Below are 22,109 nucleotides of genomic sequence, written 5' to 3' on the forward strand. Positions count from 1 at the left end.
TGAGAATCTAACACCTATTGTTGTTTAGAAGATTTTGGTTAGGGAATTATGGAAAGGAGTACAATTGGTTTAGAAGATTGAAAACTTGCTTCAGGCTTTGTGGACCGCTATGGAAGACATGGGCTATTTAGTTGATGTAATCAGACAGTGCTTCCCACCAAATCAGTGGTCTATTCAATGCTGGCTGCTTTTTTTTAAATAACATATTTAATAATTTCCTTCTGGAACAAGATTTTTTTTTTTTCTCCTGTAAAGGCTGGGTTTAATGGGAGCATTTTTATGCAAGTTTTTGACTGACCGCTGTGTTCAGATGATTTGGGAAACAAACAATTAGGTCTACAATATGGCCTCTAAGCATGAAAATATCATTAGATTAGATCACACTGAACAGTACTGAAAATTACCCACTATCTCTTATGCTTTTTGGAGATTTCTGTGGGTAAATGTCAGCATTAATTTAAATCAGTATGCCATCATGTTGGTCATAACCTCACATTGCTAATACATCACTGTGTGGTCATGATCTTGCAGTGGATTTGGTAACAAACAATAACATTTTTAGCTTGTGTTAAATGCTTTTTGATAAGCAGGGTGATATCAGGACTAATATATTAACTTTAAAACTTCTCTTAATGTACAAAAGTTTAGTATTCACCCTTCTGACTTTCCATTTACATATTGTCATAATCCTTATCTCAGTAGTACACAGTTTTGGAGTTCTATTCTGGACTTCTGTAGCTTTAAAATGTTTTAAGGTTTCCTGGAGGTAGTTTTTGTTTGATTATAGTAGGCCTCAACTAATTTTAAGAGCAGAATGTTGTGTACTTGCAGCTCTCTCAAACTGTGTTAGCCCCCATATGCAAGGAGGTTGACCACTGCTGGAGATTATTTTTTTTTATGAATGTCATTACACACTATTAAGGTTTGAATCATGAAGTCGCTTTTCAGACTACCTTTGAAAGATGAAAAGTTGCAACAAGATCAGTATAAACTAGAAAAATATGGGTGTGGATTGTGAAGGCATAGGTTGTTTTAGCACTGTGCAGCATATGTAGTCTCAAATGTATATTTTTTTATTTTCATTGTTCTGCTAAAAATTTTGTTCTGACAAAGACTTTCATATAATTTGTCTTTATGATTTGTTTTGTATTTGCTTTCTATTTGTGTATTGTAATACTATTTTGTATATTTTTTGATTGAGTAACATAGTGAAAATCCACTTTCTTACACTGCTTTGGAATTAGGTGTGTTCCATATATTAGTTACATTTTAAATACCTTTACTGTAAATTACGTTTATTTTTAGTATGAACAACCAGACTGTAAAGAAGATAGAGAACCCGGAAGCATTCAAGCACAATTAAAGAGAGAAGAAACAGATTTTTGTGATGACTTTAGTGATGATGATATTCTGGAAACTTCTGTGAAAAAATGTGAGAGAAGGAAGCCTTGCAATGCAAATAGTTTAATGGTAACAAAGGGACACCTTTCCTTAATGCAGTGTGGGTTCTCTAAGCTGTTGCAGAGGGAAATTAAAACTACCAAAGAAGAGTATAATAACTCTCATCGTTCAAATTCTGATGATCAGACTGTAAGAACAAATGTAAATAGCAAGCATAGTGATTTTCAGAAATGTCAAAGCCATGTGCATGTTTTGGAGCATGGGAAAGCTGCTCAGTCACCAGATGGAACTGATAAACAAGATATGTGTAGTACAGACGGGCTTGTTTTATCAGGCTCTGAGGAGGAAAGGGACAGAGAAAGTGAGGATCAATGCATTTCAAAGCAAAGTGATGTAGTCATTGAAACTGAATGGAGTTCTGAAGAAAATGATGATATCATCTTTCCTACCCAAGTTCCAGCATACCAGCAACCAATGCTTACTAAAAAAGTTGAAATTTACAGGTCAGCACCTGAAAATTGTGAAGAGTTACCAAAAGAAAAAGATGGGTTGGTATTTAACGGAGACAGTAAGCAATCTGGATTCCATAGTACTGAGTCAAATTTCAGCAAAGTCATGTCTTTCAAAGACATCAAGAACAGCACAAGAGATTTGAAAGGAGGAAGTGACATAAGTGATGAGTCTGATGATATTGAAATTTCCCATAATTCTGAATCAAGGAAGTTAAGAACTTTCAGCTTTCCAAAATGGAAAGACAGACACACCCGTAACAATGGACTAGGTAGCTTCTCCAAATCTCCACTACAATCAAAGAAGCACAACAGAAAAGAAAAGGAAAGTGATTCTCAGAATATAGATGAATTTTCATCCTCTGAAGATAACTTACCAGTTGAGAAAATTCCTGCCAGAAAGCAAAGCTGTAAGTGTAAAAGACAGAGAGGCAGAGTTCGGTTTGGGTCTAAAATGCTTCATCCTATTCAAGATACCTCTGGTGCACAAATGAAGTCTAGCAATTATGCTGTGCATAGAACTTCTGCAAGAAAAACTGAATTTGAACATCAAGAGCAAAAAGTGGAATCAATGGACAGATATTTAGGTAACTAGTAATTTAATTTCTTTGATTTTATTTCAACTAAAGTAGTAACAGATGTTTAATTTATCATTGTTGGCAGGTTTTAAGTTCTTCCTACTATACACGTTTTTGTTACAAGATACTAATAGGTGCTCTGCTAATTTTTTAATAATGTCTTTCTGTATCTCTCCTTACCTATTAGCCTTACTTTCCTGTCTTCTGAGGTGATGAGTTGCTTTGTAATATTTTGTTAAACACTTACTGTCTGTTGAAAGATGCTAAGATTGAAGGTTTATGAAGAATTCACAAATCTATATATTTGAACTGTAAAACCTTAAGTCTTGACAGGACTGTTAAGTTTTTTCTTTTTTTACCATGTACATAAGTTTTTATTTATGTGATTTGGGAGTTTGAAATACCATGTAGAAGATTTGATTCTGTTAGAGACTTACTTTAAACATTAATATTGCAGCCATTAAATCATAGATGCTTTGAAACTGCTTTGTCCATCTGAAAAAAAACACACTGAAATGGAAGCAGTATTAAACTGTCTGGATGAATCTGAATCCATCAAGTGATTGTTGTTCATTTCATAGAGCTGAGAAACTTGGTGCTGAGTGAAATCATAACAACTTTTACAACTTTCATGTTAAATTTTTTAAAAATTGTAATATCCTTCTTCTGTGCAACTGTGTACCTTCAGGGTTTTGGAATAAATCTTTGATTATATCTTTCTCCTAATATATCAGATGGTGTTCAAGAAGTGGCATATATTCATTCAAATCAGAATGTGGTTGGATCCAGCAAGGCTGAGAATCGGTTGAGCCGGTGGGCAGTGCGAGACGTATTTGAGTTGAAGCAGTTTTCCCAGCTCCCTGCTAATGTAGCAGTCTGTAGAGCCAAGGTAAAGAGAAGTGTTTGGGAAATGTTGTTTTTACTGTTTTTATCCTCATTTTTCATCTTAAAAAGCTCTAACAAACTTGTTTTTCTGTTAATGGCCACCATGAATGATCAAAGCCACTGAGGATGGGAGGAGGAGAAGGCTCAAATGGAGGTCTAATAAATTACTTTTGTGTTTTGTTTTTGGGGTTGTTTTTTTTTTTTTACATTGGCCAGCTCTGAAAGAGTTGGGAATTAAGCAGCAGAGCACCCTCTGTGGGATTTTTTCTGAGAGAAATGGTAAGATTAAATATTGGGTGTTTGAAATCAAATTCTGTGCCATGTTTTTCTGATTTGAGGCTTGAAAAAACTTCAGTTTGTCCTGGATACAGTTAAAAAAAATCCAGTTGCCACAGTGCATGCTGGAATCTCTGTGGCATAGACAGTCAAACATAAATCAGTTTCCAGATTTTTTTTTTTGGGGGGGTGGACATACGCACTTGCTACAGTGGGTTAAAGTAATGGTCATTACTGTCTATGCTTAATGTCTGAAACATAAAACTAGAGTTGACTGGGAGTGCTCATTTGCAGCAACAGATACGTTTTATGCTTTTTGTTTGTCATGCATCTTGTTTAATTTCATTTGGAATACATATGAATCTGGAATAAATTCAGGTACAGCTTCCAGGTTTTTGTTCTTATTACATAGTGGTTTTATTCTACTCTGATCATCTGGACACTTTGTTGTTTGCCTTGTAATAAACATTTGCCATTTCCTAGACTGATTCTTAAGATAAACCACAAGCGTAGAATAAGTAATTGGTGAATGTGCAATTTAGTCTTTACAAACATACTAGCAATCACTACAGAAATTGTAGACAGAAGACTGTGTCGCTCTGGGGTATTGAACATCCGCTGTGGCTAAAAGAGTTTCTTCCAGTGTTGTTGATGTACTGTATTTAATTAAGCCATTAGCAGGGATGCCAAAGAATTTTTGCACTGGGAAGATCAAACCAGGCCAACCAGTAAAAGTGAAGCCTTTTCAATTAACACATTTGCATTAGAATGTCCCTTATTAACAGAAAAGTTGGTCAAAAATACTCAAGAATACTGTAGAAAGGTCCTTATTTAATGGCAATGGCTGACAACTTTAATAAAACTAAATGTAAATGAAAGAAAACTTTCAAGAGAGTACTTTGAATAAATGTCTGTTGATCCACCTATGTTCAAAACTAGTTTGTGGGAGTCATTCATATTGTTCATGTAACTTACATCTCATTATTGAGAGTTTGTGTGGCTGCAACTATTACAAATTAACCTCTCTGGATTAACTTGTCAGTTTTTCCAAGGTATCTATTTTTCACTCAGAAGCAACAGTAGTATCAATTCTCTTGGAGATTTAAGTAGGAAGAAAAGCACCAATGATTATGGAGAAGGCTGTGTCTTCCTTTGCTTCCTGTTCTTTCTTTGTCGTAGAGGCACTAATCTAGAAATAATCCTTAGATGGCTGCCTGTTCTTAAATGTGGAGCTTTGAATTTTTTTGTGCTCGGCTTAAAAAAAGAGCTGCTGGAGCTTCAGAAACAACTTTGAAATATGATCTACTTAAGAATGTTACTGTTACTATTTTCCTTTCTTAATTATTTTATTTTTATTTTAAAAGATGTTCTATGAAAAACATGATCATTGTTGCTCTTCTGACCATCAGTCTTTGGTCATTTTTCACTTATTTGCCATCAGTTTAAGCTAAGACATTCGCTGTCAGAGCAGCTAATTGTGTTATAAAGAGAATGCTGATTTCAAATGAAGTTTAATAAAAAAGTTTTTCAACAGATTCAAGTAGCATTGTGTAATATTAAAAATACAGCTGAACAGTTTAAATTTCCATTGTTATTTTTGGTGAATAAAATTATAGTATTAAATACCGGAATGTTAATTGTAACCTGATAGTTATTGAAAGAAAACCAAAATTTTTGTCAGCTGAAATTTCACACTGATGTTGCTTTCTAGCATCATTATTCTAACTGTTTCTCAGAAATTATGTAGCTATTTCTGTTTGCTCTGGGTATCAATGATCAAATTCATAATTAGAAGCTTTTTTTACAGTGTATTTATATTGAAGCTTTATTTGATAGCACCAGGAATGCTCCTGAATAATGCCCTGATATTTATGTCCCTTTTTAAGCACATTTAATCAATTTGTCTTATTTCTGAGTAGGAGTGATCAAAAAAAGGATCTCTTGTTTCATTTCATAGATAGGTCTTTTTGGGACAAAAGTAAAATATCGTTTGTGCTGTTCAGTTCACCTATGCCAACTCTGTCTTCCTGCTTTGCAATTATGCTCTGCAATCTGTCTATAATAATGCATTTCTGACTTAATAAAATTTAAATACATTTTTCAAGAAATGACTGATATCTCTGGGAAAGGGATGCAAGAACACTTAAAAACTAACAAAGTATGCCATTGAATTGAATGAGTTGTAAGTTGGGAAATACAGCTTTTCCTACAAATCTTGGTTGAAGACTGAGTAAAACATTTTTGTTTCCTGCTTACATATGAATCTAGAATGACAGGCATAGTAATGTTATAACAAGTAATAAGCAAAAAATAATAAATAATAAGCAAAAGTAATCAATTAAGATAACCTGTTATAAGAACATTGACATTTTGCTGATTTCTTGCTATTGACTAGTCATCTAATCACATTTTGGCTTCACTATATTCTCATGAAGTTTTACGTCCTACGTTAAGTTCTTTAGTTTCAGTAGCTAGTTTATGGAAATGAGTTGAATATGAGTGACAGCAAAAATAAGTTGCTGGAAAGCAATATAAAAAAGTCTTCTTCCTGGTTTTCTAACTGCAGTAAATAAAAGGCATATAAATTAGGCTTATTAGTCCTTCCTTTATTGCTGAAGCATGGAGACTAATGTAGTCACCTGAGTTGTAGAAACTGCTTAAAACTGGAGCAGACTGCAAAACCCATGAGGACTCTTCCTTCAAAGTGAGAGAGGTTGCATGGGAAGAAGATCCTTGAGAGCCAAGGTAGAAGGGATGGGAGGCAGGGAGTTTTGTTCCTCAAAAGAGAACTTTGAAGGTATGTAGAACATCTTATTTAAGAACATAAATAACTAATGAATAAGTAAACTTGGATTTAAGTTGGTTGTAAAAAGTGTAAGATTTGAACTTGTGGATAAGAAAAGATACTTGTCTTTGTGATAGTCTCTTTCCTTAATTTGACTTCAGAAGGTCTGTGTTAGATCTGGACTGTTGGCATTAATGTAATTCACAGTCAAATCTCTCTTAACCTTTTAAACTGTAGGTTTCAATCAAGCATATTTTTTTGTAACCAGTAATAACTAGTCAGTCTGCCCTGAATGTTACCCATGCTAGTATTCATATACCCCAGCTACCTTTTCTCTGAAGTAATAGAACATATTATTTTAACTTGCTATTGTTCTGTACCACTAAAGGCTTGAGGGAACAAAATCTTGGTTCTTTTTATGAGAAGTAGGTCTTGCTGCTGTTTCTTTTGTTCTTGCTTGCTTTATGCTCCAGGTTCCATAACAGTCCTGGTATGTGGCTTCAAGACTGCTGCAGAGCCTTTGACTCTTCTTTCTCCCAAGGTGGTAGGGACCATAGTCATGCTCTCTGTTTTTGTTTGTTTTAAAAGGGATTGTGTAAATTAGCTAGTTTAGCTAGAATATTCATGTTTATAATCCTGAATGCTTGTTTAGTGTGTATTTCCATAAATTCTATATGACTATCGAAAATACAGTTAGGTAACAGCAATCAGAATATGAAATATGCCGTCAAGAAATAAAAATAGAACATCACGAGAGTTCTCCCACAACTTATCAGCTATGAAAGGTGAGATCAAATCTAAAAGTAGTAAAAGTAACAGTATAAATTATGCGTTAATTATATAAGCAAGAGAATAAACCATATTTTCATTGAGTATCGTTAGTCAAAGTAAGTCCTGTCCAGCATCTGAATTAAAGATAACTATTTGAAGATAGTTTGTATATGACAATAGTAGAAGGAAACAAATTTGAAAGGTTTTATCACATGATCCTGAAGAAACGAAAATAAATTGTGTTTTGGGGAATATATTGCCTTTATCACAGAAGTCCATGGGATTGCATGGACGTGGAAGAAGATTCTGTAGCTGTAGGTGAGTTGGAGCAGCATTTTCAATGAAGAGAGATACTGTTGTCTTGTTACAGAGGGAGCTTTCATAAATAGTCACCTACAGCAGTGGATATCTGCTTACACTTTATTTTGCAAGTATATCAGAGATACTTAAAAGAATACCAATTTTCTTTTGAGAGACATGGTATTTATATACTTAGTATTCTACATTTAAGGGATATCTAGAATTACAGTAAAAATATTCTAACTTACTACCAACAGTTCCTGAATTGTACATACTATCCTGTGTCTAAAGATTGTCCATATTCTGACCGTTGACCGCAACTCGCAGTGTCAGATCAATGTAGATTTTGAGAAGAAAGGACAGAAGAACAGTATGATAATCATCCCTCAAACAGTTGATGTTTATGGTAGTGTTGCTTATGTGGAAGGCACTGAAGCATCAATAATTAGACGTGTTTAAGAGCCTCAGTTATCAAAACAAAGCCAAGGATTTTTGTTCCATGCAGAGGTGTGGCAGACAGCTGTTCCTGGAGAAATTTTGGAGATACATATACATCTCAACTTCCTCTGTAGTTCAAAAAATTTATTGTACATCCCAGAACCTAAGTGTCTCAGAAAGCAGTCAAATGTCTCTTTTTTGTTCTGGCTATTTGTAATCTTTCATAGCAAGTCATAAGTGTCAAGGCAGAAATTATGGTCGATTCTGTGATACCATGATGCAGGGAGAATCACACCAGGTTTCAGTATGCTAAACATGTAAGCGTAGAAAATGCATGTAATTTAGTGTGGCAGGTATCCACTCCATTAAAAATTACCGAGAGCTGCTTCCTTATGCATATGACTACAAAATACACTTGATCTGCTCTTTCTTAGAAGATTATTAGTAACAAGGGTTTTCTGGTCTTCTATGTAGAAGTCTGAGTGAATAAGATTATATTAAAAATTAATTTATTGGAATAAATAACTTGTTTTTCCTGCATTATTTTGTGTGTTGTTTTTAGGCTGATTTAGTGACAGTGAGCCATCTTTGTTCTACATTTTAGTTTCAATTCAAGTCTTCTGTTTGCACATGTGTGCAAATAGACTTGGTTAAAAATTCATTGGTTTTCCATGAAACAAGTGGAAGATTATTGTCCCTATTACCTTATTACTATCTGTGAAGAAGATAGTTCTTAATTTGGTTTTTCATCTGTCTTGTGTAACTACAGAAAGAAGCATATTGAAAACAAAAGCTTCTAAAAGAAAACATGTGAAATGAACCTGTAGAAGGGACATGGTGGACTTACAAAGCCAGACTATAATTTTCAGAGCAGACCTACATACAGCCTTTCAGGGAAAAGTATTGAGTCATTCATGTGATGTTTTGCTCAAAATTATGCTGGCATTATTAACTTTAGAGAAAAAATGAAAGTGTTAACAGTTTCTCTAAGACCTTAGTCATGTACTAAGTATTTTTAGAGGTTTTGGGTTTTTTTACCCTTTTTTTTCTGGTGAGTTCCAGGTTCCAAAGCAACCTGGTCCATTTTCAGTGCAGGAGCTTGTTACTTTGGTTTTTGGGTAACTTGCACTGTTATTTCTGAACCTTTTTCTTAGCTACCATAAGAAATAGAAGCCTCCCAGAAGCAAGATTAAATATCTTCTTTTAACATTTCTAGTCTATTCTGAAGTAAATGACTGCATTCCTTAATTTCCTAATTAATTTCTCTGTTAATTGGCAAAAACCGCCTATGTGAAATGTTTTACGTAAGTACAGAAGTCTGCAATAGGCTTTCTCTAGTTCCTGTAAAGCTGAATTTGTGTAGTATTTCTTCAATAGGAATCTTGGTGGGGGAGGTAGAGCATGGGAAGACTTTGGAGAAGGCTTGGAGGCTTCACAAAAAAGACAAAAAATGGGAACAGGACATACTAAATTTGAAAAACTGGTGATGTCCCACATTAGAGCTAATTTGCACTTTTTAATATGTGGAAAAGTATTAGTCACAAGAACTTGTACTCTACCTGTTGAATATGTGGAGTCTCATTTCTTTTTTTCAGTCAACTGCATGTTTTCAACTTAAGTTTACTTAAAGTTTTACTGAAAAGAAATGTACAAAGACAGCCATTCAATTGAGGATTAATCACTATGGCAACAGAAATGTGGTGACTGAGAAGGGGGAGGATGTATTCTCCCCGCAGCTTCCTGCCAGCTGTCATATTCAACCTCTGCGGCATGAATTCAGGCCAAAATATAGACTGTGACCAGCTCTAAGAAACTATATCTGTATTTTTATAAATTGGTACAAGAATCGCACTATAAAAGAAGACTTAATCCTCTGAATTGGATGACAGACATTTGGCACTCTTGCCAGTGTTTGACAGAGAAATAACGGGATGCTTTGTAGTAAAACCTGGATTAATGGTAAACCCCTCTTTATGTTATTGCAATGTGGTGTAAATGAGAGAACTAAGCATGCTGTCAGCCTAGGAAAAAACATGCCCTTTGTATCTCCAATGCAGATTTAAGTGCTGTTGAGAATACTGTAAATACAAAAGTTGTGTTATTAAGAACTCCTCTTTATCGTATTTGTATTACATTGACATTTTGTAGATTATTTAAACAAAGACTTTCTATCAGATACTGTAACTCTGATTGCAGTGTGTTTGCACAGCTTTCAGGTTCAACAAGTTTAGATAGTTGTTTACAAAGAGTAGGCTTTTGGGAGATAACATTCCATTATCCTTGCTCTTCTAGAACGGGGAATGCTATTCAGCTTTAAAATAATTGTTCCCAAATGATTGGCCTGTAATGCTGCTTTATTGAGCTTACAGCTTCAGCTTACAATGGAATTAACCATTTCAGTATGGCTTTTTTTTTTAAATGCGGTGAGTTCGTATGTGGCATTCTGTGAAGCATGTAGTTGCATATTCATTATGGTGTATGTGCATGGCTTCTGGTTTTGCTGCTGTTTGGAGGGGTGAGAGGGCGAAAGAAGATAGGTGCAAGTCCATAGACTTCTGCTGGAATAAACAATTGTCTTAGCTTTGAATTCTGAGACAGGCTGATTACCTCCTCTCATTTTCAACAGTAATAATAACTATATTGATTTATGGTCAGATTTTTGGTGCAAGAAAATGATATGGCTTATAGGAGCTCTTTTTGTTAAAGAGTCACCAAATTAAATAAAACTGCTCCTAATGATAAATTCTTGCTCTGTTACCTGATTGGAGAAGAAAGACTCAGAAGTAAATGCGAAACAGAGAGAACACAATCTGTCCTCAATTGACTTAGTCAATTCTCCACTACCAAGCAAAAGATCAGAGTTTATGGAATGTCCTTGGTCTTGGTTTATACAAGCAGAAAAGCTAGATATGACAACCAGAGCAAAATAACTACATATTGCTCTGATAAAATTTCTTTACTTTTATCAGCAGGTATAGCTAAATACTGGTCTCTCAGTGTTGGCAGAATATTTTGGAGGAGTAATTTGGATCCAGAATAAGTCTAACATTTTTTGCAGCTTGAAGAATATTTCAGCTATTGGTCTCCTGTGATACAATCCAATATTAGATACCTTTGTATTCAGAGCCAACATCCTGAGTAGCTTTGTTTAGTTCAGAAAGTATGAGTATAAATGTAATTGTCCTAGAGTATTCTAAAATTTTAAGGTAGGTTTAGCTTCATTTTCTAAGACAATTGAGGTGCTGACCATTAGCTATGCAATTACCTCTAGTTCTTATTTTACGATCCTGTTTTGTTAGAACAATAGATAAATTGAATCTGAGTGAGACTGCTTTTCAATTAAGAAAGTTAAATTCAGAGGGAAAACTAATGTCCACATCAGAAGTCATTCTAAAATATAAGATTCAGGCTTATTTCAAACTGTGGAGTGTGTAAGTCACTATAACCTTCTGAAGTACATAGTTGGTTCAGTAGTGTATCCTAGGGAAGTAGAAAAGCAATTCTGATTTATTTAAGAATCAGGTGAAAGTAGAGACATTCTCATTATTTCATAACTGTTTTTTTATCTTGACCATACGGACCTCATTTTTAGAGAAACTACATGAAGTTTTATGTGGACACTATTATACTTTGTCTTCCTTGGCATGCAGAATAACTTAGGAAGAAATTCTTGTTTGACATGTGTTTGTGTAGAATTGAGAAGGAAACAAGACCAAGAACAGAGTCAGTTAGCAGACGTTTCAGGGTATTTATATATGTCCTGACAAGTAGAGGAAACATAGGTAAAATAAAAACAGTATCTAAGAATAGCATGTGTTCAAGAAAAACATATAGAAAGGTCATAGTAATTCATACATATAATGGGAAAAGCTCCTGGGGAAAAAAAAAACCCAAGGAAAACTATAAGGGGAAAAAAGATTAGCTGAAATAATTTGGAATTGTAATTTGAGTAGATAAATCCACTGCAATGCAGTAAGTATCACCTGATCAAAATAAGTCATCCAAAACCCACTGCAACTCACAATATGTCTGGGAAGTCATGTGTTTTATCAGCTTTTGAGGGGAGGGGGAAAATATAAAGTAGAATATGGCATAAGAGTTTGTTATTTGCTTGCAAGCTGTGTTTTAAGAGGACAGTCATACTGTATTCACTGTGTTTCATGCTTTTGTACACTTTAGGTGACTGCAAGGCAGGTAGAGATTTGAGAAGGCCTTTCTTGTTTGTTTTGGACATGAAAACAAACAATGAAACTGTGCAATGGAAAGTATCCTGGATATCTGGCAGCAGTGGTTTCATGCATACCTGAAGAGAAAAGCCTGTTAACACTGTTTCAGCTGTGAGTGGGAAGGCCAAGGGGGTTGTTGCTGAGTGGAAGTCAGTATTTGGCAAGATACTTACCATAGTGACATGTCAGACAGTAAAAGAGAGGAAGATGCTCATAGTACAACTATGGCTGAGGAATAATTATGCAAATGTATTTTCAACTTAAGATTCAGACTTTTGAAGGAAGTTCATTATCCTCTTAAGTCCAGTGACTTCAATTGCCACAAACATGAGACTGCTTAAACATGTATCCTTGAATGTCTGTTTCTCTTCTCCCCCCATCTTACTCCTGGCCTCTGTTCCCTTGCTCTCCCATACATTTTCATCTTGCTGTACTTAAAAAGGTGAACATGGTTCTTTTTCCTTGCTTCAAGAGAGGAAAAGGGAAGTCACAGGCCTAAGGTGGCCAGTCATCTCAGTCATGTCTGAGGATGCTTATACATGGGTTGGCATTCATTGCTCCAGAGTGTAGAGCCACCTCTTTATGCTTGTTGTAGGAAGAACAGATACTGAAATTTTGTACTGTCAGATAGACAAAAATTGGTTTTGGTAGGTATATACTATTTTTAAAACTACTGTAACTATGCAGCAGGAGACACATTGTCACACAGAGCTAGCAGATCTAAGAGTTGTTGCAGATTCAAGATGGAATCTCTAAGTAGAAGTTACTGCTGCACTGTGGCACTTAATGCTTGATGCTCAGCTGCATGTCTTCATTCTTATTGAAGAGCGTTACCCTTAAATGGTGTGGGACTCTAAATGTGCAGATGCTACCATTTTTGCTGGACTCTTGATTACAGCCTGTATGTAGTCTGGAACTCAAAGAAATGGAAACTCATTATTGGTATCCAAAACTTGCTATATTCTTTTAAGAAACATAACAAAAGAAGTGGTGGAGGAAAATATCTTCTGTGGTAGGAAGATATAATGTGTTTATGTTGAAAACCCCATAGACTAAATGGAACATGAAAGGTGAAAATATATGCTTTCGTTGATGTATTTTTCATGTGTGGTAAGAGTCCCTAGGTTTTCTGAACACTTTTTAAACTGTTTTCTGCACAACTATGTAGTAATCCCTCTTCTTTCCCATTGCAATATATGGAAAGCCTCTTCAGAGTAAGTGCAGTAAATGAAGGGATAGGATAAGAAAACAAGCATAAGACAGGAAGGAATGGCTGCACTTTTACACGTTATTTTCCCTAGTTTGCAATAGCACTTCACAATTTCATTTTATTGTACTTCCATTGACTTTATTTCTTTCCATTTACTGGGATATTTTCTGTACTGTAACCTTTTATCACCCAATTTTCTGAATCCAGAAAATGTTGCTTTCTACTAAACAACTTGCATCTGTGGCCCTTTGTCTTACATGTATGCCTTTGAAAATAAATTGCTTCTTTCTTTTGAACTTTGTGTGAAGGTTTTCTTGACAACGTGGAAGTGCACAAAGTTGAATAAAACAGTAAAAATGTTACATTCAGTAATTCAATAAATTTTTTTGTCTTTGATATCAAAGGAATTATTTTGCTGCACCTTTTTCCCCCCTGCCAAGGTACTGGTTTGAGAAAGGAGAAAATGGGAAGAGTGCAGAAGTGTATAATGGTGTTACAGATAATTCACTATAGGCGCACTTAACTTATCAGATGACCAGTAAGTACGTGGTCAAGTATAAGTGGAGCTTTTCCACTTTGAACAGTGGAAAAAGTTTCACTTTTTTAACAGTTTCACTGTTACTTTGAACAGTGGAAATTTCTGAACATGCACTGCAAATGCATAATGTCTTCAATATAGTTAAACATTTACTAATGACTAACTGCTTTCATGATTGCTGTCAATCTTATTGTAAAAATTCTTTTAAAATACATATAGCAGATACTATATGTTATACTAAGTATTTCTTTAGCTTTGCATCCTGTGTATTTCAGAAGGCTAATCAGAAGATAAGCTATGCGATGCATGAAGAATATGTTTTAACAAACAATGTGTGTGTGATGGTGTAATGTTTGGCAATAATGCTTTTGGATTTCTATACTGTGATTTTTTTAGTTGTCATTCAGAATAACTTGTTCATAATCATATGTTTGAAACTTTTAAGCATATTTACATTTTAAAGTGAGAGAAAAATGTGCTATTATTTACTGGATGAAATCTTTCTAGGAGAAAGAATTTGTGGTGTTATTTGTGCAATTTGAGTTTTTTTTACTATTCTCCCTGTGTTAAATTGGTTAACATTTTTTTAGTAGTTATGTGGCTAAGCCGTAAAACAAATCAGGACTTGCTGTTTGGCAAAACAGTTGGATTTTTTTGACAAAAAAAATTGACTTGTTCTTACTTCTCCTTCCTTTCTTTCTAGTCCTGAGATATGCTTATGGACTGATCACTGTCATCTTTCCAGTTTTCCAATAATTATTTGAAAATTCTGTAGTCAGATCTTATATCGTTAAAATGTTCTTTCGAGAAGTTTAGCAACACTTGTACTTACCTAAGTATATTAATTAATATACAATACTTTAAGTTAAACAAAGATAATGTGCACTTCCAAATGCACAGAATATTTCTTGTATTGAAGGATTTTTGTTTCCATTATTATTCTATTCTTTCAGTCATAACATTTATTAATCCATAAAGTGTCTGACATTCAATAATATAAAAAGATTGTTAAATGCACTAGTTATCAGTAGTGTAAGAACAAGAGTCAGAGGTTCCTAGCTGAATCGAATTGCATTAATTTCAATCTTGCTTTGCAAGATTGCCTTATGCATATTATATACTTGATAATTCAGGTGAACAAGACCAATGCTGTAAAGTCAACATGGGATTTCATGTAGGAGCAAATAATGGGACACACACAATAGTTTGGTAGAGAAAGTGCTCGAGGAACAGAAAATAGAAAGCTGTTGAAAGGAAATGTTTATCATGAAATAGATTTCATTGATGAGTTAGAAGGCAAACATTGAAAGAGAATCGCAAAGAAATTGTCCATGAGAGGGAAGAATTAAGGAGAGTAATACCTAAAGTCAAATTCAAAAGGAAGCAAAATAGTGTGGAATGTTGACAATGCTGGAATGTTAATTGAAGTTTTCACTTTTTTAAATGGTAGTGGTAGCAGAAAGATACAGGGAATAATTTCATCTATATGTCTGTAAAGTTTACCTCTACCTAGATCCTCATCTATGTATCACTCAGAGTAACAAACTTCAGATTTGACCTTTAACTAACATGGAGACATCTTAAGAAAAACTGAAATAAGTGTTTTAGTTTTACTGACAAAATGTTTATCGTTTTTTAAAAAGAAATTATTGGATTTGGGATTTGAGGGCTGGATTTAAGTGGGCAAACTTTCAAAAACATTCACAAGTTCAACAGAGCCAGTTGTTGTGTTTCAGCCTAACTGGATACTGTTTAATCAATTGGCTTTGCTCCAGAGAGCTGAGAAGTTTTTCAAGCGTAACTCACAGTGGCCATGGGCTTTCACTGGCATTAGTTCCTGCAGCTCTTGGGGTAACTTGTTTATAGTAACTTTTTCTACCTTCAGGAAAAAAATTTGAGCAGCTAATTTAGGTAAAAGAGGAGGAGCTCTTTGTGTATGTGGCGGTATTTTGCTGTTGTTCTTCCAGGTTTGGTAGTGTAGGTCAATGTACTTAGTTTTTGTACTTCCAGAACTAAAGATGCCATTTGTGAGTTTATTTGCAATTAGCAGTACTTTTAACATTAATTCTAATTCTCTGCAAAGACAATCAATTTTACGACTTTCAGTGTGTTTACGTTTGGCTTTTTTCCCAAAGATTTTTAATCTTCTGTGTTTGAACAGACATGTAAACCAAAGTATTGCTGCCTCATACTTTGGTCTTGTTTAATAAGAGGTGGATGGATGCACATTTATGGGGGTTTAAAATGCTTTTAAGACAGGCATTGACGTGGTTAGGCTTGTATTCTACACAAGTTATGCTTGCTTGAATTAAATTATACAATCCTGATTTCCTGATAGTGACAAATACACTAGGTCTTATCATAGTGAGATCTGAATACTATAAATATTTTTCATGCAAAAATTCCATCAAAATAAACATTTTAAAACTAGAATTGCTTTCTTCTTTCAAAATAAATTTTCCAAGTAAAGTTCTGTATTACCTATACATGTCTTTAAAAAAAGGTAAACACTTTAAATGCATACAGAATTAGCAAGATAACTGTAGAATGTTTATGCTGTAGATAACATCTGCTAATTAAATCTTTATTTTGTTACTATCATCATAACATTATTATTGGGAGATAGGGTTTTTATCTTAATTGGGGCCTTGTTTTCAGTTTTGTGGAGTGTAACTTTTAATAGTGCAGTGAAATTTTAATCTTTGGAGTTGTGCATTTAGCTTAAAGAGTGAAAATTTATACCTGTAGGTCCCTTACTATTAACATCTCTCTCTGTATGCTAGTTTGAGGTTACTTGCCAAAGTAATGGATTGAGAACAGATGTGAGATCCTAAAGCTCAAGAACATTGTGAACAGCCCATGGAGATAAAGGAAGTGGACATGGATCAAATAGAAACACATTGGGAAGAAACATTGTAAATCCTAAACCAAATTTTGGACTGCAGATGACAAAGTGTGAACACAGTTTGTGTTTTCATCTCTCAAGTAGTGTTAGTTAGTAGGGGGACTGAGGACATCACTAAGCAGTTATTCTTTCCCTTGATCTCATTGGGGGGGGGGAAGTAATGTTGCTTTTGTTGCTTTTCTGGTTTTCCTCTGTTTTTTGCTGCTCTTCAAACACATTCTTTCATTTTAATATTTCCCTTGGCTTTCCTTTGGGAAAGGAGACATTTTGACAAGAATTTGTGAGAATTTCTGAAAAATAACTAAGGTGAAAATAGGATTATATTTTTGTGCAAGACATTGACTGTCAATGCACAATGAGTTGATCTGTAACATGATCTTCTTGAATTTGATTAAAACATTAGCTTCTTATGACCATTACATTTAAAATTTTAATCTTACCAGTTTTAATCTTATCAGTATTATAATGAAAGTGTAATGTGTAATTTTTTTCTGTTCATTTACAAGTAAGTATACTGATACCTCTTCCAAAAGTATCTTTACAACTCTGAATAATTGTGTGTGTGTGTGCATTAGAGATTGTGATATTGACAAAAATTATTTTACCTTAACTTTGGTATCTTTGAATAGCGTTGTGATTATAGTTTTTCTTTGAGTGTTAAATTGCTAAGGTCACTAAGAGTTGTGAATATGTACTGTGCAAAAAGTGTGTAACATACATTAACAAGCAGGAAGCAGTGAATCCAAATAATCCATTAATCTTGATGCATAATATCTTCCTGGATTAATTCTTCTATTAAGACTGTAAGCTATTAACACAGGCATTTTCTATTTTATAGTAATATTTGAAGGTTGTAGTTGAGATTCGGGTCCTGTGGTGCAGGATTAGGTATTTGTATAACCTCCTTTATGCATTAGAGAACTTACAGAGATCTTTCATTTAGCCCCACGATTGACCCGTTTGGAAAAATATCTCACCTTATTCTTAGAGAACCAAGACTTGCCTTCAGTGTCCCTGAAAGTTTGTGACTGAGTAGGGAGTTTACACTGCAGCTCTGAATCCCATTCTTAGCACTCAAACCATTGAGTGCTAGCTAGGAGTGACAGGATTGGGCATAATAGAGCTCATCACTATGTCCCAGACACAGCTGTTTTGACGATTTCCATGTCTCATTTTACTAGAAAAATGAAGAAAACCCAGACGAAGACACAGCAGAGAAGAACATTATTAAGGGAAGGCAAGAAATCCTGGCAAACAGTAAGCAGCATCAGCTGTATGTTATGCATCCTGTGACCCAGAAAAACAAAAAAGTACACAAAGTAGGTTCAACCACCATCTTGGTTGGAAAGACACCCAAAGGAATCCGCAGGTGAGGTTGTTTTGGTGAGATGGAAGTAAAATTCTAAGCTTGAAACGAACTTCCCTCTGGGCAGTTGCTTTTGTCTTTGTTTCAACCATACTCAGGGAATATTGATTATTTTCTGTGGCAAGAGCAGAACTAATGGGAAACTTCCACTCACACTATACAAAGAGCACCGTAATTGATTAATAAAATGAATTGAACCCACAAATCACTTTAACGTGTTGATTCAATGTGTCATATATTGCATAGCTGTGCAGATGTCATCACCACCAGTATTCATGGTATGTGCACCATGCAGTACTACAAACCAATGTTTAAACTGTATAGAAGCAAGAAGTTTTGTAGTGTGAGCTTCTGACTGCCTACTGGTTTTGCCCAGCTCTCATCACTTGCATTGAAAAACTGTTAAAAAAACCTGGACTTCGTATTTATTTTTTTAACATGGGGCTCAATTTTTTTTAATACTTCTTTTACTATGTTGTTTCCCCCTTCATGTTTGGAAAGCTAATAATTTTTATGTCTCCTCATTTTCCCTTTTTCCCCAAACTGTTGCTGCTATTAGTATAAATACCTAAATTCCATTGTTACACAGATAGAAGTTCAATAACAATAGCCAGATGGTATGTGGAAGTAGAAAGCAGAAAGCTGTAGCTAACTAGGCAAACCTATAGAACTGGGATTTGGTATATATTTAGGCTTGAGACAAATAAATTACTATGTGAAAGTTGGTATCTAGGTAACACCTCTGTGTTCAGAATCTGTCATATTAGCCAGCTGGCCTCAGCTATCGAAACAGTTATTGTTGAAGTGCCAGACTTGCTTACTGTTATAGATACTGAAAATTCTAAATATTGAAGAGGCAGGTAGAGGAGAACCCTTCATGCTAAAAATACTCAAAATTGTAATCATAATTATCAATAATTTATTGGGGTAAAAACTTTCAAAGGCAATGAAGTAGTTAAGGATGTTATTGTGAGATCCTAAAGTCATATCTAGCAAAAAGCTTAAGCACATTCACACTTAAATGTTATGCAGGTCAGCTGTTGGCACCTTGCTCACAGTTGTACTTTGTAGTACATCTGGATCTGCTGTGCAATGGATGAGGATGATAAGGTCCCTCAGTGTGGTGTGTTGTAGTTGTGAGGCTGACTGGGAAGCCATCTGCAGTCACCACGCACAAAAGGTATAGCTGGAGCTAGCCAGTCAAGTGGTATTTGAGGCCAAACAGGGTTAAATCTCACTGCCTACTGGAGCCCTCATACAGGAAAGGCAACATGTTTCATACCCATTCTCTGACAAGGGAGCATAAACCCACCTCTCCAGCCTTCCAGTTAGGTTACCTCATCCCAAACTATGGCTAATTTGATTAAGATGATCTCCTTTAGTTAGAGCTTGGCCTCTTAGCAGAAACAAGTATTTCACAGCTCACTAGATAGGATGGAGGGCACAGTCCCGTCTCCTGTGAATGTGTTTATCCAGCTTTTGTTTAGCAAGCCTTTTAAAATGAGTTTGAACAACTACTTTGTGGTTTTTGGTTTGGGTTTGCGTTTTTTTGTGTTTTTGGGTTCCCCCCCCCCAAAAAAAAAAAAACCAACAACCCAAAACACGCTACCATCTGTCCATCTGCATCCTTCTGAACTCTGGTCCTTTGGTACGAAATCTTACCTACATTGAAAGTCGGCAAATCTTTGGGTCTTAAGCTGAGGAAATCACACTGGAGTTTGGGATTCAGAAGTCACTTCAGTTCTTCTAAGGTCATTATTCTTTCTTCTCTTTGCTAATAAAAACAAACAAAGTTCCTAATAAGGAAGTTACTTTTAGTGATTACTTTCTGGGATATGTGAAGAATGCGAGTTGAATGAATTGCTTGAAAGCTGCTTTTGTTTCTAGTTAAAGGTGTCAACGCATTTTTCCTTCTTGATAATTACAGGAGACAATTTGAGGAAATGGTATCCCACTTTAATATGGGATCAGTGGAAGAACTGGCAGAACATATTGCAAAAGCTACATCAGAAACAAGGCAGAAGATGTTGAAGGAATTCTATGTTTCCAAGCATCCAGAGATGGAGTCTTTCTTCCCAGTTGAAATACCAGCACAAGCTTCACATGACTATGAGGAAAGAGAATTGGGTACAACACGCTCCAGAAAAAGAAAATCAATTGCTAATTTTAGAAGATCTAAGTCTAGATCTTCATCAGCTGAAGGTCTACTTCTGAGCGGAACGACAGAAACACAGAGCCAGCAGAGCCATAAGGGAGAAGTAGAGCAATTTCACAATAACTCCTACATGCAGGATATGTGTGTTGATGCAAAATATAAACAATCACCCACTGTTGCGACTCAACATATCGAAAGGAGAAACAGTCAAGCATTCAAGGATTTTATGGCATCTGGCTCATTAAGCAGTAAATCAGAAATAATTGAGGTGCTGTCTGTAAAAAGTTGTGAAGGACAGCAGGACTCCAAAGGAACACAGCTGCCAAGAAAAAGATCCCTGTCTCAGTCAGAAAATTGGGAGAGAAAAGCTCAGACTTGTAAGAAAAAGTCTTTTGTGGACTTACTTGGAGATACCTCTATTCTCAATGACCTCTTCAGAAATTATGGAAATGGGCCTACAGAATCACCAAGGAGATTCCCTTCAGGTCAGGTACAAAAATCAAAGGAGAGACCAAAAGACTTCTGGGATGTGCTGAATGAGCAGAATGAGGAGAGCCTCAGAAAGCTCACGGACATAGCAGTCATAGAGAAGCTATGTGAAAGAGTACCTCAACCCCCAGTGACAGAAGAGAGAGAACTGTGTGAAAGTTCTCTTTGGAAAAAAAATGAAAATTTTTTATGGAAAAAATACAGTCCAGATGATTCAGATGAACCATCCACAGCTACATCTTGTAATGTAGTAAAATGAAAGTTTTCTATGTGAGTTGCACTAGAATTATCTTAGTTAAACATTAAAATATGCACAACTTAGCAGTACGCAGCAAAGCATGATACCTCCATGAAATTAAAGGCAAAGTGATGAATTTATATTTATGATATGGATTTTACAGAGGTGAATACATATACATATTAATACATATGTAATTTATAGTACATATGTGCATATATAGTACATATGTACTATATATTATTGTAAGCTATGATATATTAATTTTAAATTAAACTTTTTAAAATGTTCTGAGTGCACTTTGCTTTCTTGCATCCTGATTTTATTTGCAGACCAGTAGCAGTACTAAGTAATTTTTCCCCTTCCATTTGGACACCCTCAGTCATCTCAGCAGAATCTGATGATATTAAAAGAATTTGACAATGATACTCCACATATTTTCTGAGCTATTAGAGACTTGAGGACTTCATAAGACAGGGATGATGTCTTTGTGTCTAATAACCTTTGATGGATTTTTTTTTTTCCCTTCTATGATTTTGCTCAGTTTCTCTTTGAAGCTGTGGAGCTTCTAATTATCTTCAGTATCCCATAGCAGTGAGTTTCTCAGCTTGGTTGATGTGCAAAATCACCAATTTTTGTTTGTTCACTCTTTTTCGGTGCAAGATCTACAGCACATTAAACGATGTTAGGTGTAAAATTTCATCTTTCACTACACTTTAATATCCCATTTTTTATTTTTATAGACTTCTGTCGTGTCTTTGAGGTGGTGTGGTCTGGACAATACTTTGGTGTTTACTTTTCTATGCAACAAAAGAAGAATGGGAATAGTATTTTTAAATTAAAAAAAAATATATATATACACACTGTTTCCTAGTGAATTTCAGGAAGAATCTAATGCCATTCAGTATTTGAGACTTACTGTTGTCTCCATTTATTTCATACATTTGAGTATCTGACAAGAAAAAAAACAAATACGGTTTATACTGGGAAAACTTATTTCTTGCTTGGCTTAATAAATGAAACAAGTTTCATTTTGTGA

General features: G+C 35.0%; 1 protein-coding gene across 5 annotated transcripts in view; it reads left to right on the plus strand.

Annotated features, from left to right (window-relative positions):
- Window positions 1-21,310, plus strand: part of ERCC6L2 (ERCC excision repair 6 like 2) — a 58,950-nt gene extending 37,640 nt beyond the window's left edge. For 2 of the 5 annotated variants that reach the window (XM_072859449.1, XM_072859450.1), the window contains 4 exons: window positions 1,306-2,497; window positions 3,223-3,377; window positions 18,004-18,191; window positions 20,116-21,310. In XM_072859449.1, the coding sequence (XP_072715550.1) occupies window positions 1,306-2,497; window positions 3,223-3,377; window positions 18,004-18,191; window positions 20,116-21,091 (2,511 nt within the window). In that variant the 3' untranslated portion in view covers window positions 21,092-21,310. Of the gene's footprint in view, window positions 1-1,305; window positions 2,498-3,222; window positions 3,378-12,122; window positions 13,630-18,003; window positions 18,192-20,115 lie in introns of those variants that run through there. The other 3 variants (XM_072859451.1, XM_072859452.1, XM_072859453.1) reach the window with 2 other exon arrangements.
- Window positions 21,311-22,109: the final 799 nt, after the last annotated feature.

The sequence above is a fragment of the Ciconia boyciana genome, chromosome 4 (assembly GCF_034638445.1).
Source record: "Ciconia boyciana chromosome 4, ASM3463844v1, whole genome shotgun sequence".
NCBI lineage: Eukaryota > Metazoa > Chordata > Aves > Ciconiiformes > Ciconiidae > Ciconia > Ciconia boyciana.